The 1303-nt window shown below is 45.1% G+C and overlaps 1 protein-coding gene across 1 annotated transcript; it reads right to left on the minus strand.

The window, feature by feature from the left end:
- Positions 1 to 154: 154 nt before the first annotated feature.
- Positions 155 to 1149, minus strand: SARC_16432 (hypothetical protein; the record flags this gene model as incomplete). Its single annotated transcript, XM_014289461.1, has 3 exons — positions 155 to 238; positions 527 to 610; positions 1057 to 1149. Coding segments are annotated over 3 exons (261 nt in total), but the record flags the coding sequence as incomplete, so codon positions are not given.
- Between the last annotated feature and the right edge of the window lie 154 nt (positions 1150 to 1303).

Here is a 1303-nt window from a genome sequence, read left to right on the forward strand (position 1 = left end):
TAGCTAAAACACACTTCAGAACTTGTCGCTAAGATTTCATTCATTAGTTTCCTTCTCAAGGACACTCCACGAATCACACAGCCGATATAATCTAAGATATGTTTGCAGAATGCTCACTCATGATACAGCTACAAGCCATAGACAATGAACCTACCAGTCGACTTAGGGGCAGACCATATCCAAACCCTGCCAGCGGAGCGTGATTGATATCGGTGTTGTACGCGTCCTCACTGAGCGACTGCAAAGCACACAATGAGACAGGGGGTGTGACTGTGTGTTTGCAAGATACGCAGGCCCTTTGTCAAGTAGCAGGTGCAGAGGGAACTGCGATATGCGTCACAACCCAACGTTTAGTAACTTAGCAACGTGTTCAGGTCAATGTTCTCTAATATGCAGTCAACCCGTCCAGCTGTTTTTGATTCAGACTGGTTTCAGCCCACATTTCGATTCAGTGAATCCGGTCAAAAAACCTATCCATTCATCCGTAATTATATATACACCGCAGTATACACACACGCACACTTACATCCGGTAGCTTCGCTGTCGTATACAAGTAAGTGAACACGTGGGGCATGTCGCTCCGTGGGATACCTCCGCCCTCATCAGCGATCTGTAGTAAAAACATAGTATGCAACTCATTCTCAGAAGTGGCTGCAATTGTACTGCGGTGATATGTTTCTTGTTCACATACGACAGGGTTTTAGGGTTTTAGGGTTTTAGGGTTTATCTTAGAAGTGGTTACAAATGTACTGTGGTGATATGCTTCTTGTTCACATACGACATCAGCATATCCCCGTCAAGCTATTCGAAGAGTGAATCAACCATTTAATTGTTCGCACGCATCATCACTACCCCTACACGCCAATCATGCCGAGCCCCATATCGGAACAAGCCCTTGCGAAAACATACACGGTCCATGAATATGCTCCAGACAAGAGTTTCACCTGTATGTACGCCTTCGACTAATCAGCCAGACGCAGCAGCAAGTACGCAGACATACAGACACACACCATTGAAAAATCATTCCTCTCTAGTACCCCTTATGTACCACCATACCTTGATGGTGAGATCCTCGTCGCCACGCACAAGCACAATACGGATTGGCGGGATCTGGTCACTGTCGCTATACTGTTCAACTACTGCGCGCATTGAATTCTGTGTATAATAGACGTTGAGATATGGGTTTAGCAATTTATACGATATGTACTATGATGAAGGAGAGTGCAGGTCTACCATGATATCAGCTGTGTGCATCATTAATAGTTGAGGTGAACAAGGACATGTAACATTTTGAAAGCGCAGG

Source organism: Sphaeroforma arctica, assembly GCF_001186125.1.
Source record: "Sphaeroforma arctica JP610 unplaced genomic scaffold supercont1.8069, whole genome shotgun sequence".
In the NCBI taxonomy this organism is placed as follows: domain Eukaryota; class Ichthyosporea; order Ichthyophonida; genus Sphaeroforma; species Sphaeroforma arctica.